Source organism: Eutrema salsugineum, unplaced genomic scaffold, assembly GCF_000478725.1.
Source record: "Eutrema salsugineum unplaced genomic scaffold, Eutsalg1_0 scaffold_7, whole genome shotgun sequence".
Lineage (NCBI taxonomy): Eukaryota > Viridiplantae > Streptophyta > Magnoliopsida > Brassicales > Brassicaceae > Eutrema > Eutrema salsugineum.
Genome location: NW_006256486.1, coordinates 864,277 through 884,095, shown reverse-complemented (window position 1 = coordinate 884,095; position 19,819 = coordinate 864,277). Strand labels below are relative to the sequence as shown.

General features: G+C 36.7%; 2 protein-coding genes and 2 pseudogenes across 2 annotated transcripts; 2 read left to right on the top strand and 2 right to left on the bottom strand.

Annotated features, from left to right (window-relative positions):
* The first annotated feature begins 3,019 nt into the window (after positions 1-3,019).
* Positions 3,020-3,168, top strand: LOC112083146 (annotated as a pseudogene).
* Positions 3,169-4,706: 1,538 nt separating this feature from the next.
* LOC18010613 (protein STRUBBELIG-RECEPTOR FAMILY 6) lies at positions 4,707-8,991 on the top strand. The gene is made up of 16 exons (XM_006392696.2): positions 4,707-4,967; positions 5,443-5,575; positions 5,669-5,740; positions 5,840-5,905; positions 5,994-6,065; positions 6,152-6,223; positions 6,309-6,380; positions 6,468-6,533; positions 6,617-6,679; positions 6,765-7,081; positions 7,167-7,453; positions 7,536-7,807; positions 7,898-8,030; positions 8,112-8,245; positions 8,334-8,490; positions 8,596-8,991. Exons 1-16 carry the CDS (start codon positions 4,871-4,873, stop codon positions 8,740-8,742), a joined length of 2,160 nt encoding a protein of 719 aa, XP_006392758.1. The 5' UTR covers positions 4,707-4,870; the 3' UTR covers positions 8,743-8,991.
* Positions 8,992-9,575: 584 nt separating this feature from the next.
* On the bottom strand, positions 9,576-12,208 carry LOC18010612 (26S proteasome regulatory subunit 7 homolog A). The gene is made up of 10 exons (XM_006392694.2): positions 12,056-12,208; positions 11,664-11,745; positions 11,448-11,539; positions 11,287-11,364; positions 11,138-11,199; positions 10,866-11,010; positions 10,515-10,733; positions 10,224-10,405; positions 9,953-10,128; positions 9,576-9,868 (listed from the first exon to the last, which is right to left on the bottom strand). The coding sequence occupies exons 1-10, from the start codon at positions 12,140-12,142 to the stop codon at positions 9,711-9,713; spliced, it is 1,281 nt and encodes a 426-aa protein (XP_006392756.1). The 5' UTR covers positions 12,143-12,208; the 3' UTR covers positions 9,576-9,710.
* A 3,976-nt stretch (positions 12,209-16,184) lies between these two features.
* The window catches only part of LOC112082797, a 6,857-nt pseudogene continuing 3,222 nt past the window's right edge, over positions 16,185-19,819 (bottom strand).

Below are 19,819 nucleotides of genomic sequence, written 5' to 3'. Positions count from 1 at the left end.
CGATTCCTTTAACATACGGTGAAAATAAAGCAATTTTTTCATTTGTTTGATAAAATTCCAAAAATTTTGATATCTTGTTAAATAATTAAAACGGCATTACATGTATTTTCCTTCGTAATGTCAAATCAAAAACAAATGTTTAGGGTTTGTAGCGGATTCAATGAGGACAAGTAGCTTGAGAGACAGGAAGAGAATATCGGATCCTACTAGCGTAAGTGAAAGTCAGAGAGGCTCCATAGGCCAAGGGTTTGCCGTCGTTGACGAGACAGTTATCGTAGCTAAGACGTCTAAAGATGTGTGGGTCAACAGGTGTTAAAGAGCTGAAATTGCCGCAATTGATGTGGATATGGGAGATTTTGCATTTCCAATCACATTGGTTGTTTATCTCCACAGCAAAGACTGGTGTCCCGTCCGGTAATGGTTTCGGCTTGTCAACCTGGTACACTCCTATACTACAGTCCTCAACTATGTACAAAGAAAAAAAAACATAGGTATTATGAGTAGAATGGCCCCAAATAAGATAATGATACAAAGAAGGAGATTATAAATCAATTTTGATTAGTTAGAAAACTTGCACATTATTTATTAAGTTTATGAAAAGAAGAAGACTTACGACAAGATTGAACACGAGAAGATTGAACAATGACGATGAGAGAAATGTTGATGAGAAGAAGAACAACAAAATAAAGTTTCGAAGAAGTCATCATTCGATCAAAAGTTCTAAAATGTAAATTACTATGAAATATTTTGGAAAGCTACTAAGTTAACAAAAAAAACTAAGAATTGGTGGTTCTTTTTATAGGTGAATTTACAAATAATATTCAAAAGTGACAATTTTTTTATTACCATAAAATTTGATTACCATAAAAATTGTTATTAATGACTTTGTTGACTACACGTGTATATTCACCTTCCTTCGAATTCGTACATATAATCATAGAATTAAATGGAGTCAATATTCAAAACATTAGTAGCAGATAATGCTAATTTTTAGAAATTTTGTTTCCTTTTTTTGAAACTACTTTTAAAATTTCCATATTTATTGATATAGATACATTGAGTGAGATTTCTTTTTACAAATACATTGAGTGAGATTAATTGCCTAAATGAACAAATATCTATTCATAATTTATAAGGTACGTCTTTAATTGTATTTTTGACATGTCGTAGCATAGATTTAAATATGATAGACTATACAGGTATGATTTATAAATAAAGAAATCTAAAAAAAATTAGAAAAAAAATTCTAAAACAAATTCCCGATTAGTCTACAGCTAATTTCCAATTGAATGGTTGACTATTATACTTTGTCTCAAACATCCGATTAACATCTATCTATATTTTGAACATTGTTTTTACATAAGGAACTAAAGAATTTTCGTATCTTTTAATATATACTAGGAGAGAACCCGCACGTATGTGCAGGTCTTGTTTTAATTTATACTTAAAAAGTATATTTTTTAAATCTGTATTGAATTATATGTTTATTATCAATGTTTTTGTGTTTAAAATATTTATATTTTCTTCAATTTTTTATTGATGATATATTATTTGTTATCTTTTCAACACAAGTTGTGACAAATAATCTAATTTTTCTCCTAAAATAATAAGGGACTAAAAATCTACTATTTTAATTTTGTATAAAAACGTAATAATTCACTTAAAAATATATGTTGAATATCAGAGAGGAATATTTATTTGATCTTCGATCTTCATATTTATTTGATCTTCGATCTTCATATTCTTTTTATTCTTGTAGATCTTACTAATTTAATACTTGTTAACTTTTTCAATTTATCATTTTGAATTTTTTAGTTATATATATTTTATTGATTCCATTTTTTTATTTTAAAAAAAAACCATGTATGACATTTTTATGTGCACACCTTTCTTTATACTATTATTTTTTAATAATTTTTATTTCTTTAGTCGTTTATTAATTTTTTTTATGTTTTATAATTTATTAGTTGAAGTTTTATATAAGAATATTTAAAACTTCTTAATTTATTTAGTCTCAATTTTTTTTTATTTGTATTAAAATTTAGTATATTTTTAGTTTGAAAATAAATTTTAAATAACTTGAAAGAAGAAAATAGAATAGTGCATTATTTAACAAAATTTGTATTATATAATATTTATAAGTTTTTCTATATTTAAATTAAAATTAAAATTGTATATTAATGTATATATATATTATTATTTATTTATGCTTTTAATTTGTTTTGCTTTAAATGTAATTAATTATTTATTTTGTTAATTTTTGGATGTGCCACATGTCACTCTCTCCATATTGCTGATGTGTCATTCAGCTGTTAAGAGTTGATTGTTTTTTATATATAAGATTGCATGTCAACCATTTATTAGTTAATTAAGTTTAGTTATAAAGATTTTTTTTTATTAAATGTGAAATTCATTCATCAAAGGTAAGAATATTTACATGAATTTTTGTAAAACATTATCAGTCAAAACAGAGAGAAATACGTGAGTCTTCAAAACAGAGAAGAAGATAGCTTCTTTTCCATAAAAAACAGAGCGTCATTAGCGAGATACTTTGAACCATTTTTGAAGGTCTCTCGAAGTCTTGGGTTGGTGGTGTAGTTGAGAGAGTAATCCGATTACGGATGAGCTTGTCTATGTGCCTGAATAGCTGCAACACAGAGTTATAACCGGATCCATGCATACGCGAATTACGCTCCCTCCAAATGCAGTAAATTTGTTACTTGAAACGCAAGACAAGGAGGATAACAGAATTTACCTTTTGCCTAAGACAAGACCGGATCCATGCATAGTCGGTCTGTTTCTTCTTTCCTTCATATCTAATTCACCTTTTTTCCAAAGATTTCTCTTCTTCCTCTTCATTCTTTATATGTGCTTCAGTTTCTTTTCAATTTCTCCACAACTCTTTCTTCTTTCATCCACAAAAAGTTTTTTTTTTTCATCACATTCTTCACCCAAAACCAAAAGTTTCATCCTTTTTCTTTTCTCTGTATCAATTTATATTATAACAAAAACCTTATTAATGCCTGAGTTAAAGAGTAAGTTAAATAAAGGTCACGCCTCTACAAGCAAATGTGCTTCCTTGGTGAAGGTGCAACGAGCTCGTCTCTATATTATTCTTCGTCGTTGTGCCACCATGCTTGTTGCTGGTACATCCACGGTGATGACTAAAGAGATGACTCTAGCTTCTCCTTTAATTATATCATCCGAAATGCTATACATAATATATATAATTTATACATCTTCATGTCGCTAATCGCTAGTTCTTGAAACTCCATGGATCACTGAAGCTCTCCTTTGGCTACTTGGCAATTCTTATAAGAAACTTGATTTATTCATCAGATCTGCATGTTTTCTCTATTTCTGACTATACCAGTTACTTACGATATGCGCTATCCTTTTCAAGTCTTCGGGGAAATTGCCGAGGGTTTGACACTTTGACTCTAATTCATGAAGCTTACGTCGATACAGAAAACAGATCATATATATAAACATTATATATAATCCATGAGATACATATACTTGTCTTCGGCGAGCAACTTTTGTCACTAGTGGATCTCTATTGGTTGATTTCATAATTTTGAAGATTGAAATGCGGTTTCCTCCATAAAAAAAATGAAAAAAATGAAATTTTATTTAAAATGCCAATACGAAATCATTATAAAAAAAACTTAATAATTTTTTTTAATTTTTCAAAGTTTTCAAGGAAAAAAAGGCATGAATTAAGATTGTGTATTATTATAATTTATAAGATGTCCTTGTCATCCTGACTCGGTGCTCGCTGGCACTTGCTTGACAGTTTAAGTTAAGATTCACCTGCCCAATATAGAATCAACAAGAACTCGAGAAGTTTCCCTCACAGTTAATTGAATACACTATCTAGCCATATATATACATCAACACAAACAGATTTTTTGTTTTCTTTCAAAACTCTATTAATGGTCTCAAATGTAATTTTTTTTGTTACGATAGATTACTAGCCTGATAAACTGTAAATTAGCAACTTTGTATGTTTCGTCGGTCAAATATGAAAAAAAAAATAGTACATGAAAGCAAAAACGCACGATGCGATGTTCGAAGAATAAGCTAATCCCATATATGAGCTACAACTTGCAAACCACGTACGATAATTGATAAACAATGAACATTACTATAGAGTATACAATATAATAATAATAAACCACCTTTTATTTCGCATTCCTCTATATTTTTAGTTATATAAAACATTTTTTCTTTATCTTTTCATTTCTCTTGTATTTGAAGAAAAAAGAAAAGAAAACGTAAAGGAGCAACGATAAATAAATTAGGCAAAAGCAATGATGGGACAATTTAAAGACTCAATCATATCTAACCTCCATAGTGATCTTCAGAGTGGTCTCCATTGTATGAAAGCTACAGTTTCTTGTGTTTTTAATACAAAATACAAAATAAAATACAACCTCCAAAAGCGCGTATGTTATGAAATCTACAGGCAGCGATATTATTAAATTATTATCATGGGGTCAGGTCATAATAATAATTTAATCATTACGCTGAATAATTTGAATTGAGAGTAAAATAGTTCTGTAATAAACGGTCCAATAATTGAAAAGAATAGACACGATTTATGAATTAAACAGAAACATGCGCCGAATCCTTTTTTATGTGGCTTTGGATGCTTATTGTTAAATCGTGCCTGAGACAGCTTTACTCACTAAAAATTAGTTTTACAGAGCTGAAACAGTATAAAACCCAGTCACGAAAATTTTTACTTTCCAAAATAATTTTAGATTTCAAATCAAAAACACAAAAGTTTCTAAATTTCTCTTTATTTTTTCTTTTCACAAGATTAGAGATTTTGGCATCTGGAGAGAGAGAGAGAAAGGGGAAGAAGATGAGGGAGAATTGGGTGGTGGTGGTAGCTCTGTTTTCAGTCTGCATTGTAGGATTCGAGCTTAGATTCATCCATGGAGCCACAGATGCATCAGACAGTGAGTTTCTTCTTCTTCTTGCTTACTTCTGAGAATCTTCTTCACTTTTTCGCTTTTGATTTGAAGCTTAACGGGTTCCCAAAGTCTCGATCTTTTTCGTATATCCTTTCACTTTCTCTAGGTTTTTAGCTTTGATTCTGTTTTCATTCTTCATCCATTACCCAAAATCTCACGTCTTTCTATTATCTCTGGAATATGAGATTTACCCAAATCTCAAATCTTTTTTAGTTTCTTGAACCTTTACCTTCTCTGTGTTTTCTAATCTCAAACCATTTCTTATGGAACCGAGAACAAAGCTTTATAGAGTTTTTGTGTACAATCTCGATGATCACAAGTCAGGGATCCTTAACAAGATTCTTGGGTATTAGAAGTCATAAGCTTTTAATTAAAACTAGACTTGAAAACCGGTTCTATTTTTTTTAACTTCCGTTAGTTAGATTGTGCCTTGATTGTCTCTGATTTCAAATCTCTGCAGCTTCAGCATTGAACACATTGTTCAGCAGTATGCATTCTCCAGCACAGTTAACACAATGGACTGCATCAGCTGGTGATCCTTGTGGCCAGAATTGGAGAGGCGTAACTTGCTCTGGATCAAGAGTTACTCAAGTGTTAGTGATTTTGTTGTATCAAAACTCTTGTTTGCTTGCTTTAAATCATATGATATACATTTAACATACAATGATTTGCATCTAATTTTGCAGAAAGTTATCAGGTCTTGAGCTCTCTGGAACACTTGGATACATGCTTGATAGATTGACTTCTCTTACAGAGCTGTAAGATCAATCTGGCAAATACTCCAAACTGTTAATTTTTTTCGTGTTTGTAGAGATAACGAGTTTTTAAAATTTATGATCTTTGATGGAAACTTGCAGTGATCTAAGCAGCAATAACCTTGGAGGTGATTTACCATATCAGCTTCCTCCAAATCTGCAGCGACTGTACGTTCCATTTAATCCTCTTTCTTTAATTTGTCATTGCTAATTTTAATATCCATGTTTCTCGAGTTTATAATCCTCTGTGTTTCAGGAATCTTGCATTTAACCAATTCACTGGAGCTGCTCAATACTCCATTTCTCAGATGTCGTCACTTAAGTATCTGTAAGTAATTTGCTTCACTTCGCACTCCTCTATTCATTTCTCATAAAGATGTGAATACTAATGTTTTGTCTTGTGCAAAAACTCAGTAATCTTGGTCACAATCAGTTTAAAGGGCAAGTAGCTGTCGACTTCACCAAGCTCAACTCTCTTACAACCTTGTAAGATCTCAGAGTAAAGATTCCAATTGTTGTCAAGTTTATTAATCTTAGTAAAAATATTTGACAAAAAGTACATGTGTTTCAGGGACTTCTCTTTCAATTCTTTCACCATGCCTCTACCAGGAACTTTTACCTCTCTCACAAGTTTAAAATCACTGTAAGCATCTGTTCTACCTTCCATAGATTTTCAAAACTAACTGAAAGTATATCAGCTACTTAAAACATGTGGATATTAACTTGACAGATACCTTCAGAACAATCAGTTCTCAGGCACAATCGATGTCTTAGCTGGTCTTCCTCTTGAGACTCTGTGAGTAACCTAACCTTGTTACATGTAAAACTGGTTTTTTTAGAGACATCCATTAATGTTGGTTCTCTCTCAATGTTCCTCAGGAATATTGCAAACAACGATTTCACTGGCTGGATCCCCAGTTCTTTAAAGGGCATTAATTTGTTGTAAGTTCTCATTTCAAACACATTTGCTATCTATTTTTTTCTTTCTTTGAATCGTTGATCTCACCTTTCTTGTTCCTGCAAACAGAAAAGATGGTAACTCATTCAATACTGGACCTGCACCTCCACCACCACCTGGTACACCTCCAATCCGTAGCTCCCCAACCCATAAATCTAGAGGAGGTGAAAACCAGTCTAATGGCGATTCCACCAGCAATGGAGGTTCCAAGAAATCAGGAATCGGAGCTGGTGCTATAGCAGGCATAATCATTTCATTATTAGTCGTTACAGCTCTCGTGGCTTTCTTCTTGGTCAGAAAAAGAAAAAGATCAAAGAGATCATCATCAATGGACATTGAGAAAACCGATAATCAGCCTTTCACTCTTGCTCCAAATGACTTTCACGGTAAAAAGAGATCATCATCATTGGACATTCATTTTTGCCTTTTCAAAATGTAAAAGCTTTAATTCAAGATTCCATGTGGTTGCAGAAAACAACTCTATTCAGAGTTCTTCATCAGTTGAGACAAAGAAACTGGATACTTCCTTGTCCATTAATCTCAGGCCTCCACCAGCTGATCGACACAAATCATTTGATGATGAAGATTTGACAAGAAAGCCTATTGTTGTAAAGAAATCCACCGTGGTGGTTCCTTCGAATGTGAGAGTTTATTCTGTTGCAGATCTCCAAATTGCTACTGGCAGTTTCAATGTAGATAATCTTCTTGGAGAAGGGACTTTTGGACGAGTATACAGAGCCGAGTTTGATGACGGAAAGGTATAAACTATTACTATGTAATCATAATCTCTTTCTTTCTTGAAATAGGTCATAATGTTATTGCAACAATCATATCTTTTAGGTTCTTGCTGTGAAGAAAATAGATTCGTCTGCTCTTCCACATGGCATGACAGATGATTTCACTGAAATAGTATCGAAAATCGCCAATCTGGATCATCCAAATGTGACAAAGCTTGTTGGCTACTGTTCTGAACACGGACAACATCTCGTGGTCTATGAATTCCACAAAAACGGGTCGTTACATGACTTCTTACACTTATCAGAAGAGGAAAGTAAAGCTTTAGTGTGGAATTCACGTGTCAAGATCGCTCTTGGGACTGCACGCGCATTAGAGTAAAGTCTAAAAACTAATGATTCTGCTTTAGCTCATTATTCAAAAAGAAACAAGAGTCTTTTAGGTGATTGAAAGTAATGTTCTTGCAGGTACCTGCATGAAGTTTGTTCACCATCAATAGTTGACAAGAATATCAAATCAGCTAATATTTTACTCGACTCAGAGCTGAATCCTCACTTATCAGATTCAGGTCTCGCAAGCTTCCTCCCTACAGCGAATGAGGTTGGATATACAAACTCTTCACCAAACACTTTACAGTTTCTCAGCTTAGTTTGGTTGCTTAGATCATTGTGATGTGTGCAGTTATTAAACCAAACTGATGAAGGATATAGCGCACCTGAAGTATCAATGTCAGGCCAATATTCCTTGAAGAGCGATGTTTACAGTTTTGGAGTCGTCATGCTTGAGCTTTTAACCGGGAGAAAACCATTTGACAGGTAAACTCCTGCTAATTATTGATGATCAAAGCTAGATGAGTAATGTGTTGCTGAATTTGATCTGAATAAACGGTTATAACTTGAGCAGCACAAGGTCAAGATCTGAGCAGTCGTTGGTTAGATGGGCGACACCACAACTTCACGACATTGATGCGTTAGGCAAAATGGTTGATCCAGCTCTTAAAGGGCTTTACCCGGTTAAATCACTCTCTCGATTTGCAGATGTTATTGCTCTCTGCGTCCAGGTAAAATATAATGAATATGAACTGAATCATATAAAGTAACTTTCAAAAATCAAGAAAAAATGTTTACAGATTTTTGAGTTTGGTTTTGGTTTTTTTTTTTAACAGCCGGAGCCGGAGTTTAGACCACCAATGTCTGAAGTTGTGCAGGCACTGGTTGTGTTAGTGCAGAGAGCTAACATGAGCAAGAGAACTGTCGGAGTTGATCCATCACAACGCTCTGGTAGTGCCGACACAACCAATGATTACATGTAAAGTCATCGCCAGAGATAAAAAAAAAAGAAAACGCTTTGCACCGCTGGATGATTTCAAGGAGACAACGAAAGACAGCTTTATAATTTTTTATGTTTTCAAAAAATTGGAAGATAATAATTAAACCTTCACGCAGTGTATAATCCCATTGTTTTGTTGTAATATGTTTCCAAATTTGTAGGTTTTAGATCATTGACAATTTGACATGAACAAAGAAATTGTTTGTTGTTACCTTCTACATTAGTTCCATAAGGGCATGGTTCAATTCTTGAAGTGACTTACAAAAAAATAACAAACGTAAAGAAGAACAAGTTATGGAGTCGAAAGTATCAGACATTAAAGAAGAAAACAATAGACAGCTACGGGAATAAACTAATCAAGTGCTGAGTTTTGCATAGGACTGGTTTTCTACAGGAATAAATGTTGGTTCTTGCTCACTGAATGTTTTGGTTTTGCATAGGACTGGTTTTCTAAGAAGAAAACAATGTAAAAACTGGTTTTCTTATGGACCTTCATTAATAAATGTTTTTTTTTTCTTTCAACCTTTGATCTCACTTTTCTTGTTCTCGTAACAGATGGTAACTCATTCAATACTGAACCTGCACCTCCACCACCACCCGTAACACGTCCAACCCCTGGCTCCCCGAGCCATAAAACCGGAGGAGGTGAAAACAGGTCTAGTGTTGATTCCCCATACCAAGAAATCAGGAATTGGAGCTGATGCTATAGCCTGAGCTTTTTTTAACCGGGAGAAAACCATTTGACAAGTAAACTCCTACTATTTGGTTTGGTAACTTATTATGAATTTGAGAGGAATTAACTTGCAAATAACAAAGTTAAAAGAAGGGAGTATTATAGAGTCAAAAGTATGAGACACTGAAGAAGAACACAACAGAGTGACTAGAATAAACAAAAGAAGTGTTGCAAAAAGAGTATTCTCTGAAGGAAAGAAGCAAAACGACTTCTCATATCTAATTGTAAACCATATACTTGGGAGTTGCACTGAACTTTTGGTAACCCTTGATGACTTTGTTCACTGCGTCCAGAAAGTCTTTCTCAGTCACTGTCTTCCTCCTAGCTCTGATTGCATACATCCCAGCTTCAGTGCAAACACTTCTGATATCAGCTCCTGCAAACAAAATCCAAACTTAAAACAAACCTCAAGAGACCAAAAAAGAGAGCACGAGAGCCGTTTAATGGTTGGGATCATTACCGGTTGAGTTTGGGCAGAGACGAGCAAGGAGTTCAAAACGGACATCTCTCTCGCAGTTCATGGTTCTCGTGTGAATCTTGAAGATCTGTGTTCTGCTCTCCAGATCAGGCAAACCAAACTCAACCTTACGGTCAAGACGTCCAGGACGTAAAAGGGCAGGGTCCAGAGTATCAGGCCTGGATTATAGATTTAATACAGATATAACCAATGAGTCAAACGGTAAAGAGCGAATGAAGTGCACTTAAGGCTCGTAATGGGATTGTGGACTGACCTGTTTGTTGCCATAAGAACCTTGATGTTACCGCGTGCGTCAAACCCATCAAGCTGGTTCACAATCTCAAGCATAGTACGCTGGACTTCGTTATCACCACCTACACCGTCATCAAATCTTGCACCACCAATGGCATCAACCTCATCAAAGAACACAATGCAAGCTTTTTTGGACCGTGCCATCTGGAATAGGAGTATTATACAATTTCAGGACAGAATATAGCATAATATAGCAGCATTAGCTAGACATAACTAAGATAGCAAAAAAAAGATAGGTTGGACAATAAATTACCTGAAACAGTTCACGGACCATCCTAGCTCCTTCACCGACATACTTCTGAACGAGTTCACTGCCAATAACCCTGATAAAGCAAGCATCGGTTCTGTTCGCCACAGCTCTAGCCAGAAGGGTTTTCCCGGTACCAGGAGGGCCATAGCAGAGAACACCCTTGGGAGGATCTATTCCAAGCTTCACGAATTTCTCTGGATGAAGCATAGGCAGTTCAACGACCTACAATCAATAAAAGACAAGAAAACTTTAACAATTTTCTTCCTAGGAAATACTTATACCACAACAGTAAGTTTATCGCTCTAGGTAACGAGAGAAGATGAGGACACGGGATAGTACCAAAGTTCAACATACCTCTCGCATCTTCTCAATCTGCTCCTTGCAGCCACCAACATCATTGTAAGTTACATCAGGTTTTTCTTCGACAGTCATCATGGTCACACTAGGATCGATTTTTGGAGGAAGAGGAATCTGTATCTGGTATTTATTCCTATCAACTCTGCAAATACGAATCAAAGGCAGAACGTTTGTTGTAAGTTATCATCCATATGAGAAATTTACATAGAACACAGAGGGAACTGGTAATTAAACCAGAGAAAATCTTAGTTGATAAGCAGGAAACGTACCCCACGCGCATGCCTTCTTCAATGTCAGTGGGAGAAACTTTATCGCCAAGGCCAACGACAAACTGTAGTTAAGAATAAGAACAAAACAAGTTATATCCAAAAATCGAATGGCTAACCGCAGAACTATCAGCTCAGGGAATTCAATGTACCTTAGCAATCTGTTTGACATTAATGACGTACTTGGCATCCTCAGTGTTAGGACTAATAATCTTTGTGCATCTCGCAACCTGGATATGAATTTGTTTTAGTTTAGTTTTTATTTTCAGTGAAGAAGAAATCTGAGAGAAGTGTTCTAAGAAAGAAAGCCTACCTGCAGAGGTTGTTCCTCTTGCATCATCTGCTTATCAGAGACGAGATCCCATTGACTGGGAGGAGCTAAACCAGTATCAGACTCCTTGATACCTGCAACGAAAGTGAGAAGCTCATAAAAGTTTCCATATAAGCAGCCAATTAGTAAATTCTGTAAACACAAGTCACTAATCCAAGTAAGCCCAAACACTTATAGCAACAAAGAGTGCGCACATACCACAGAGATCATTGATCCTCTTGGCGAGCTCCTTGATTTCTTTCTCTACTTTCTTTATAGGTGCAGAGTAAGGCCCTAACCCCTGCAAAAAGGATTGAGATATATGAAAGTGAGCAGATACAACCAAGTATGACTATGAATGCTGCCACACCAAACTACTCATGTGGATTGTTAGGGCTCTAAGTAGGAGAATCACAGAATTGAAACTAAATACACCAAATCTAGCTCGAATCACACAGGACGAAACCATCAAATTTGTTGTGCATAGAGTTTGAAACCTAGTAAACAGTTTTCAAGAGCAAGAAATAAAGAACCCTAGCATGGACTCGCCAAAAACTGGATCCGAAATCATCGATGACCCAGAAAAGTAAAAATCTAAGAGGGAAGCTTACGTAAGTCTTGAGGAGAGCGATATCATCTTCGTCAAGCGGACGAGGGTTCTTCTCGTCTCTGATCTCGTCTTCAATATCTCTCACCATGTTTGCCGGACTTCGATCGGAGATTTGAGAGATTCAGAGGTTATAATCTATTTTTCTTGAAGGAGAGGAAAGGAAGTAAAGTTTTTTTCCATTGCTTCTAGTAGTGCGACTGTTTGGGCCTTTAAGCTCGGCCCATGTTATCCGTTCTGTTGGGAGCGAGGTCAGGACGGACTCCACACGTGCCGCTCACGCGTATACTCGAGTTTCTTTTTTTTTTTTGAATGAAAAAGAGTATTTAAAAAGTACTCGAGTTTCCATTTTCTTTAATTCGCATCTTTCCATGCAATTTTTTCGTTTTCCTTTTGTCTTCGTTGTAATTTTTTTCAAAAATGGAAAAGATTATATTAAAACCGAACCGGAAATTTAAAATGATTTCCAAGGTTAAAATCAGATGAACAACTTCTTCGCCAGAGTCTTCCAAGAGCTGTGAAGTTGTGTTGTCGTCGGGCGTTATAACAGACCCATTTTACATTTATTACTACGACCTCAAGAGCACCGGTTTCACAAGAGTTCAAATCAAAGGTCTTGAGTTGTTTAAGCTCCAGAGGGTTTATAATATCTCTCTAGACTATTCTGAGAATTTGAAATTTATGTAAATCTTCAACTCTTATTCTTATTTAAAGCTTTGTCTAGTTTAGTATTTCAATTGATTAGTGTATAATCCATTTTTTTGTTCCAAGGACTGAGAATGACAAAGGAGTCAACAAATTTTCTCCAAGGGAGTCTATTCCTACTCGAGTATGCCAATGAAGCTAGTACGGTAATATTTTTTTTCCCCTAGATAATAAATAGCGTCTTATTCAAGAAAAGGGTTTATCCGTGAAAGACAATTAGGGGTTTTCTTTGGTTGCTTAGCTTATTGCAAAAGTTTGGAGGGCTCTCATGGTCAAATTCAACGACTAGGAGACTACTTACTATATCTGTTCTAACTTATAGGTTTTGTTATACAATGCAACGAATGCTTTAGAAATGTCACATCACATGGTTATATTAATTAGAGGTCTCTATTTCCCAGCTTAATTTGATAACATTGTAATTTGAGCCAAGCAGCTGCTGTGTTTTGTGGCCATTATGTATGAGTTTGTCACAAATCTAACTTGGTTGAAATGAAATTAAGAGGCAAATAGCAATAGACGACATGTTTGTTCTCTACTGAGGGTTTAGTGAGTACGATTAGCTTAGTGATCTTTCGTTTATTCACTATATACAGTTATTGGAGCCCCCAGAGAAAGGTACATTCTGTTACAGCTTGTGCATGAACACGTACTAATATATCTTTGTTGCATAATGTTATCTTCCAGATTTCGTTTGTTCTTACGGCTTCATTTCCACAATCTTTTTAGTTGCAATACAGAAGAGCAAGCCAATTCTTTGGAAGTGATCAGTAACATCGCATCAGATGTTCAAATGGGTGGCCCCTGCCCTATTAGATCCGCCCGCCCATCCCATTTACCTGTTGAGAGACGCTTTTGATTTTGTAAGGTTTAACAGGATTGTCTGTTTAGACCCGCCACAATTACTAATGCCATGATATGCTCTCATTAATTCCATGTAAGCTATATCAGATTTTTTTCTTTTATAATAATCTTAGTTACTTTGTTGTAAATAATATTTTCTCTATGTTTTCTTTTTAGCTAGCAAGTCCAAATGTATTTTTTTACATTGTACATAACATATATAACTCAGCTAAAAGGAATCAAGTTAAAATATGATTTGATTTTATACGCATTAAGCATAGCCTCAAATCTGTCACTTTTTCAGGCTATCACTTTGCAAACCATCTTTTGATTCATATTTTTGAATGTTATCACTTTATCATCTTTAGAGAGCATGGTTCTGCTTCAAAGAAGGTTGAAGTTTCTGAACGCAAAGATGTCTCCGAGACGGAGCAGCATAGTCCGAAGAATGCTTCTCTATCCCAAGAATTGCCTGCTGGAGAAGCCAAGGGGAAACAAAAGAATGGAAAATTTACCGAAGCTCTCCTACAAGGCTACACAAAGCATGCTACCAGTGATACAAAGTGGCTAGATATCTTAAAAGACTCTGAGTTCTCAGAAAAGCTGAGTAGGCGTACCAATAAAGACCTTAGAGATAAGTACAGAAACATGTTAAAAGCCGGAACAGTGAAAGACACTACTAGAGAGCATGGTTCTGCTTCAAAGAAGGTTGATGTTTCTGGATGCAAAGATGTCTCCGAGAAGGAGCAGCATAGTTATGAAGATGTTTACGATAAGGAGCAGCAGCAAAGTGGCACACTGGCCAATCCAACCAACACCTTCTTTTTAATAAATACCGTTCTCAGGGGCTCTATTCACTAAAGGATTTTAGGCAGGAGATCTTGAAGTTGGACCCTAATGTTGAAGGGGCTGTCAAAAATGATCTCCACGAGATTTTTAAACAGCTAGAGCAAGGCTTACATTCATCCGCTGAAAGTCTAGCAAAGTTATTTCATCTGAACTGGGCTCTTTAGCAAGATGCACACGAATTTTGTGGAAAACTTTTTGAAGAGCTCGAGAAAGACATTAAGTTTTGTTTCTTTGTCTCTGTTTTTTCTTTCAGTTTTTTTTTATATATATAAAATGCTAATTCTATTTCTTCAGATAACAATGCATCATTTCTTCAAGGCAACGTTGCATCAAACAATTGACTGTACTGCTCTGGGTGTATCAAACAAGTCAGAACTATATCTGTGTGGTTGGTGATCTTACAGTAAACTTCTTTTCATGATGTCTCAGTTTAGCTCAAAAGTACTTATTTGTATGCTATGTTTTTTTAGTGATGGATGTTAACTTACTTGATTCCCCATCCTAAACGCTGCTTTCGCAGCCAGAGGATGTGCGTGTGACTCTCCCAAATTATCGTGGTAGAGATGATGCTATCAAGCGTACGATATACATTAAAATCCGAATATATTGGTTCTAAAGCTGAATTCACTGACATTCGATCCCACCTCTAAGACTTTTATTAAGCTCGAGGCCTCGAGCGCGAATGGGAAATTCCCCATGACTTCATTACTGAGAGCCCATATTTTGAAGACTGTGCTGAACAGGAAAAGATTCAGCTTCTGTTGACTTAGTGTGTGAATCCTGGTATTGGCTAAAATGTACAATTATCGCACACGAAAGAGTTGCTGAAAAGGGAATAGTTGGTTCACTCACTGGTCCCAATACCTGCTAGAACTAAGGGAAGTAAGAGTAGGAACTACCTACCCAGGAATCAGCATTCTAAACTGCAGCACACCAGTGTGTATTAGAGGAGTATTTGCTAAAAAGGTATGAAGAGAAATTGTTATTTTGATACAATCTGTTTGATAGTGTTTATTAATTATTTTTCCAGTTCTCTAGTGTAATAAGCCATCAAGGGTTTGATGGGAGTAGTGGACATTATTACACGATTGTTCGTGATACAAGCGGTGGTGATTCAAGCAACTGGACCTTTTACAGCGACCAAGTTAGAAAACCTCTCATCCGTGATCTTGTGGAAAATATGCTCAATGAGGAGGTAATATACTAAAAATTGCTTATATGAAAAATTTACATAACAATTGCGTTAACACTAACACGTCTGTTCTTTGTTGTAGGAGGAAGACACCCCTGCATGCTATTCTATATCAGAGCAAACGCGTGAGTCTACAGCATTGTCATTATGTCGCGTCTTTGCGGTTGCTAACATGTCTTTGTTTGTTATATTTGGTTCTGCTTCATGAAACATTGATATTTTAGAATTTGTTGACCCTGCCCATATGAAACATTAAATACGTTCTATTTCTGTTATTGTTTTTCAATAATCAGCCGACATTGATTAAAGACAAGAAAAGCACTTCCCCAAAAAAAAATGAAAATGCTAAGAAAATATTTAAATACTAAAACGTAAGGAGTATGACTTTCCTTGACTTACAAGGAGTAATTCTAAGAAACTTGGATTTTTGTTCATAATATTACTAGCATTAATTCTTATTATTTATGATACAACGAACATGACTTATACGACTAGGCAAGATAGTGACCTCGTCTTTTCATATCTATCTATATGTGGACATATTCTACTTTAACTCAAACAATGTTTTGAGACTATAAGGTGCAGTAACATTAGACGGTCCACTCCAAATAAGCTCTGCGATCTGTCGATGAGCCTTCTTCGTCAAATGAAATGAATCGAAAATCAAGTATTCAGCAACATTCTTGCATAATTCATAACCTTGTGATAGTCCCAAAACTCGGCCTCCACAAGTATTGATTCCTCTCAATGGTCCAGTCCCACAACATGCCTTCTTACCTTCCTTAAACCCTTCATATTAACCAAAACCAAATACAAATAAGAAGGTTCGTACATAATTACATGTAATTACCAATTTAACATACGAGTAGACTTACCGTTATTCGAAGGATAGTTGATTCTTTCGGATAAAGAAGTTCCATAATCGTGAAGGGCGTATTTGAATCCAGATAGGTCGCGCTCTAGACGCTTTAATATACGAGGAAATTTTTTGTTATGCAGATTGATCAGCTCGGTGAGTGGCTTGAAACAAGATCGTTTTTTTGTTCTGTCTATAATCAGTGAGGCTGGTGCGCACAATCATACGCTCCTATATTCAAGAATCTAAACTTTCTTCCTCCAATTTTATACACTTCCTAAGAAACACAAGAACTGATCAGTCTCTTATTCTCAAACATACAAACAAAAAAAAAACAGTTACTTTCAATAGGATCTTTACCTCGATTACGGCGGTTATGTTACCGAAAACAAAATCCGTGAGTTTCGCGGTAGGAATTGGATTGGAAAGACGAAGAATTTGCAAAATAAAGAGGGTGTTGTGAAAACTTAGAAACTTTATTAATCACTGGAATGTATATATAGAGTACATAGGGAATCTAGGTTAAGTACAATGCCCTGATGGGTCTAATGGGCCGGTATAAGAGTCCATATATGATATGTGTTATAACACTCCCCCTTGGACGAGTGAACCGGGTCAGCTACTCAATCGGGATCTCGATAATGCGCTGGGGAATGTTGCCTCATTAAAACCTTACCAGGAAAAACCCAGTGGGACAAAACCATGGTGAAGGAAAAAGAGTACAACACGCATTACTCCCCCTGATTGTAGCATCACTGCAGATCTCTAAGTCTATACATTCCTATCTGTTTGACGAGCTTCCGGTGTGTTGAAGTAGGCAATGATTTGGTGAAGAGGTCAGCTGAATTCTCACTGGATCAGACCTGCTGAACGCTGAGAGTGCCGTCCTTCTGCCAGTCTGAGGTTGAGAAGAACTTCGGTAGAATGTGCTTCGTCCGATCTCCTTTGATATATCCTTCCTTGAGCTGAGCTATGCATGCCGCGTTGTCTTCATACATCACCGTGGGCTGTGTGTCTTCGTCCATACCACAATCTCTGCGGATGTGCTGAGTCATGGAGCGCAGCCAGACGCATTCCCTACTAGCCTCATGAATGGCTAGGATTTCAGCATGGTTTGATGAAGTGGCAGTGAGTGTCTGCTTCATTGATCTCCAAGAGATGGCTGTTCCTCCATGCGTAAAAACATAGCCAGTTTGAGACTTGGCAGTGTGCGGATCTGATAGATATCCTGCATCGGCGAAGGCGACTAACCCATCTTTATTTTGGTTAGTATAGAAGAGTCCTAAGTCTTGAGTACCTCGAAGGTATCTTAGGAGATGTTTTATACCGTTCCAGTGCCTCTGAGTTGGAGATGAACTATATCGAGCGAGGAGGTTCACGGCGAAACATATGTCTGGTCTAGTGTGACTAGCCAGGTACATTAACGCTCCTACAGCACTGAGGTATGGCTTTTCAGGACCAAGGATTTCTTCATCATCCTTTTTGGGACCAAGAGGGTCATCACTTAAGCTTCTAACTACCATTGGGCTGGTCAATGGGTGAGCTTGGTCCATATTAAATCGCTTGAGTATCTTTTCGATATAAGCCGATTGATGCACAAGGATTCCTCCTTTGATGTACTCAAGTTGTAATCCCAAACAGTACTTTGTTTTGCCTAGGTCTTTCATTTCGAATTCTGCTTTTAAGTAGTCGACTGTTTGGGAGATCTCACCAGATGTTCCGAGGATGTTTAGATCATCCACGTATACTGCTATGATTACAAATCTTTTGTTTGAGTACTTCTTGATGAAGATGCATGGACTGATGGGGTCATTTTTGTAGCCTTCTTTTATGAGGTAATCGCTGAGGCGGTTGTACCACATACGCCCACTTTGTTTCAGTCCATACAAGGATTTGTTCAGCCTGATGCAGTATTGATCTCGAGATGCATTTTTGTCTTTTAGTTCAATGCCATCTGGGAGTCTCATATATATTTCGTTGTCCAGGGGCCCATAGAGATATGCGGTTACAACATCCATTAACCGCAGATCAAGATTTTCTCTTATGGCCAAACTTATGAGGAATCGGAATGTTGTTGCATCCACTACTGGAGAATAAGTCTCCTCATAATCGATTCCGGGTCTCTGTGAGAATCCTTGTGCTACAAGCCGTGCTTTGTATCGAACGACTTCACCGAGTTCGTTCCTTTTGCGCACAAAGACCCATTTGTGGCCCACTGGCTTGATGTGTGATGGGGTCCGGATGATCGGACCGAACACGTTTCTGAGTTTGAGACTCTTTAACTCCACGTTTATGGCTTCTTTCCATTTTAGCCAATCTGTTCGATGTGTACACTGTGTTATTGACGTGGGTTCTAGATCCTCTTGCGTGAGCGCAACATCAAGTGCTACTTTGTATGCAAATAGTGCATTTAAGTCGACTTCTTTTCGATTCCATTGTATTCCGGACATATTGTAATTGATGGAGATCTCATTGTTATCTTCTGAACCTGGAGATTCGGCGTCCCGAACTTCCATTGAGGGTTCATTAGATTGAGTCTCAGCCGCGGCTATGTCTGATATTGCAGGAATCCCGGTTTCGGTTATTGCACCTTTCTTTGATTTCCGGGGATTCTTATCTTTGGAACCGAGAGGTCTGCCCCGTTTGAGACGTGGTGCAGACTCTGTAGCAACTTGGGTCTGTCCCGTTGGGACAGCTATTCGTACTGGTGCATTACAAGCTGGGATGTACGATTTGGTTACTTTGGTCGGGTCAGCAAAGGAATCTGGCAATTGATTAGCTAGCTTTTGATAATGAATAATCTTTTGGATCTCTGAATCACATTCTAGAGTCCGAGGATCTTGCCAATTTAATGATGTTTGATTCCATGAAAGATCTTTGACCAGCTTGTTTGTCTCACCACCTAAAGAGGGATATACCGATTCATCGAATTGGCAATCCGCATATCTGGCCTTGAAGAGATCTCCAGTGGTTGGCTCGAGATATCTTATGATGGTGGGAGAGTCAAAACCAACATATATTCCCATCCTTCTTTGAGGTCCCATTTTGGTTCGATGTGGTGGAGCAATGGGTACATATACTGAACACCCAAATGTTTTGAGATGGGAGATGTCTGGCTCATGACCCGAGAGTAGTTGGGATGGGGAATATTTGTGTTCACTAGATGGCCGGATGCGTATGAGTTCAGCAGCATGTAATACTGCACTTCCCCATGCTGAGGCCGGGAGCTTTGATCTCATGAGTAATGGTCGGGCTATCTATTGAATGCGTTTAATGAATGATTCAGCCAATCCATTTTGAGTATGGACATGTGCTACAGGATG

Excerpts from the sequence above, each read along its gene's own strand:
- LOC18010613 (XM_006392696.2), top strand. The coding sequence starts at position 4,871 with ATGAGGGAGAATTGGGTGGTGGTGGTAGCTCTGTTTTCAGTCTGCATT. Across the intron at positions 4,968-5,442 it reads AGCCACAGATGCATCAGACA|CTTCAGCATTGAACACATTG; the intron begins GTGAGTTTCTTC and ends AAATCTCTGCAG. Across the intron at positions 6,534-6,616 it reads GGTCTTCCTCTTGAGACTCT|GAATATTGCAAACAACGATT; the intron begins GTGAGTAACCTA and ends AATGTTCCTCAG.
- LOC18010612 (XM_006392694.2), bottom strand. The coding sequence starts at position 12,142 with ATGGTGAGAGATATTGAAGACGAGATCAGAGACGAGAAGAACCCTCGT. Across the intron at positions 11,365-11,447 it reads AAGAGGAACAACCTCTGCAG|GTTGCGAGATGCACAAAGAT; the intron begins GTAGGCTTTCTT and ends ATTCATATCCAG. Across the intron at positions 11,011-11,137 it reads GAAGAAGGCATGCGCGTGGG|AGTTGATAGGAATAAATACC; the intron begins GTACGTTTCCTG and ends TCGTATTTGCAG.